The following is a 1,341-nucleotide window of genomic DNA, read 5'->3' as shown; positions in this document are numbered from 1 at the left end:
AGAGTCAAGAGGGAGTTCTTTAGAGAGGTGATAAATATATTTTGAAAATATTTCACAGTAATCTTTCTTTTATTAGGTTGTTCTTAAAGTAGTGGACTTCTGCAATGTAAGAAGGTAAATTGCTCAAGTTAAAAAAGAAAAGAAAAAACCATTGGTGAGACGGGGCTCACCTCAAAAATGTCTTGGGCTCTTTGGGTGGCACTGGCTGTGGAAGAGGTTTGCTGCTGTTGAACTCAATGTCGTGCACTGGAGAATTAGGAATGGGATCCAGGCGGTTAGGATGTCCATTGCCCACTCCACCGGATTCCAGAGCACTTAGATTGGGAACACTCACAAACCTGTTTGTTGGTGATTTATCATTCTTCTTCTTTTGCTGCATTAAAAATAATACATGTGAGGATAGTCCCTGCGTAAGGACAAATGAGAAAATAGGCATAGGAGAAAACAGAAATTTGGCATGGGTAAATTTTGGAAGCTTTATGTTAAATTAAGATGTTAAGATTAACTGGTGTTACCCAAACTGTGGTCTGGGAATCCTTGGAGGTGTTCTTTATCTACATGGAATCCTCAAAGGACAGAAAGAATGAGGAAGAAATACTTAGGAGTGGTTTATGGGGAGGGGAGGAGGAGGCAAAAAGGGGGCCAAGAGGTAAAGAACACTGGGAGCAAAGGGGAAAAGAGAGGGGGAAAGAGCAGGTCTTGCAGATACCACAAGGTTAAATGGATTCAGGCTAAAGTTGGGAGAAGGGGTAAATTTAAACATAATTTTAAGAGAGGTCCATAAAATTTAGCCATCTGTCAAAGGGAGGCAGTTCTTGCCTGGAAAAAAAAAAGGAATGAGAAAATGCTTGGCAATGTAGTTTGAAACAAATCTTACATTTCTACTTAAGACCTAAAGCTGGCTTAGAGAAATAATTTGGTTTTAAATACAATGTGACATCTTTCTGAAGAGAGAAAATTAAGTCTGCATAGTTAAGTCTAATTTCCCAATTAATTTGCAGTATTAATGGGGAGTATTAATTAATCATATTTTTCAAAGTAAAGGTTATAAAATAGTAACCAATATTTTTTATTGTTTTAATCCATCTTTAAAATTAACAGATAGGCTGGTGTGGTGGCTCATGCCTGTAATCTTAGCTCTCTGGGAAGCTGAGATGGGAGGATCACTTGAGCTTGGGAGTTCAAGACCAGCCTGAGCAAAAGTGAGACTCCATCTCTACTAAAAATAGAAAAATTAGCCAGTCGTGGTGGTGCTCGCCTGTAATCCCAGCTACTTGGGATTGGCAGGAAGATCACTTGAGCCCAGGAGTTTGAGTTTGAGGTTGCTGTCAGCTAGGCTGA

The 1,341-nt window shown here is 39.4% G+C and overlaps 1 protein-coding gene across 1 annotated transcript in view; it reads right to left on the bottom strand.

Annotated features, from left to right (window-relative positions):
- The window catches only part of FAM184A (family with sequence similarity 184, member A), a 126,202-nt gene that overhangs the window by 1,802 nt on the left and 123,059 nt on the right, over positions 1–1,341 (bottom strand). The window contains exon 14 of the mRNA XM_012650543.1: positions 171–373. Coding sequence (XP_012505997.1) covers positions 171–373 — 203 coding nt within the window. The remainder of the gene's footprint in view (positions 1–170; positions 374–1,341) is intronic.

This window comes from Propithecus coquereli, unplaced genomic scaffold (assembly GCF_000956105.1).
Source record: "Propithecus coquereli isolate 6110/MARCELLA unplaced genomic scaffold, Pcoq_1.0 Scaffold331, whole genome shotgun sequence".
NCBI lineage: Eukaryota > Metazoa > Chordata > Mammalia > Primates > Indriidae > Propithecus > Propithecus coquereli.
This window is presented reverse-complemented; position numbering and strand designations above follow the sequence as displayed.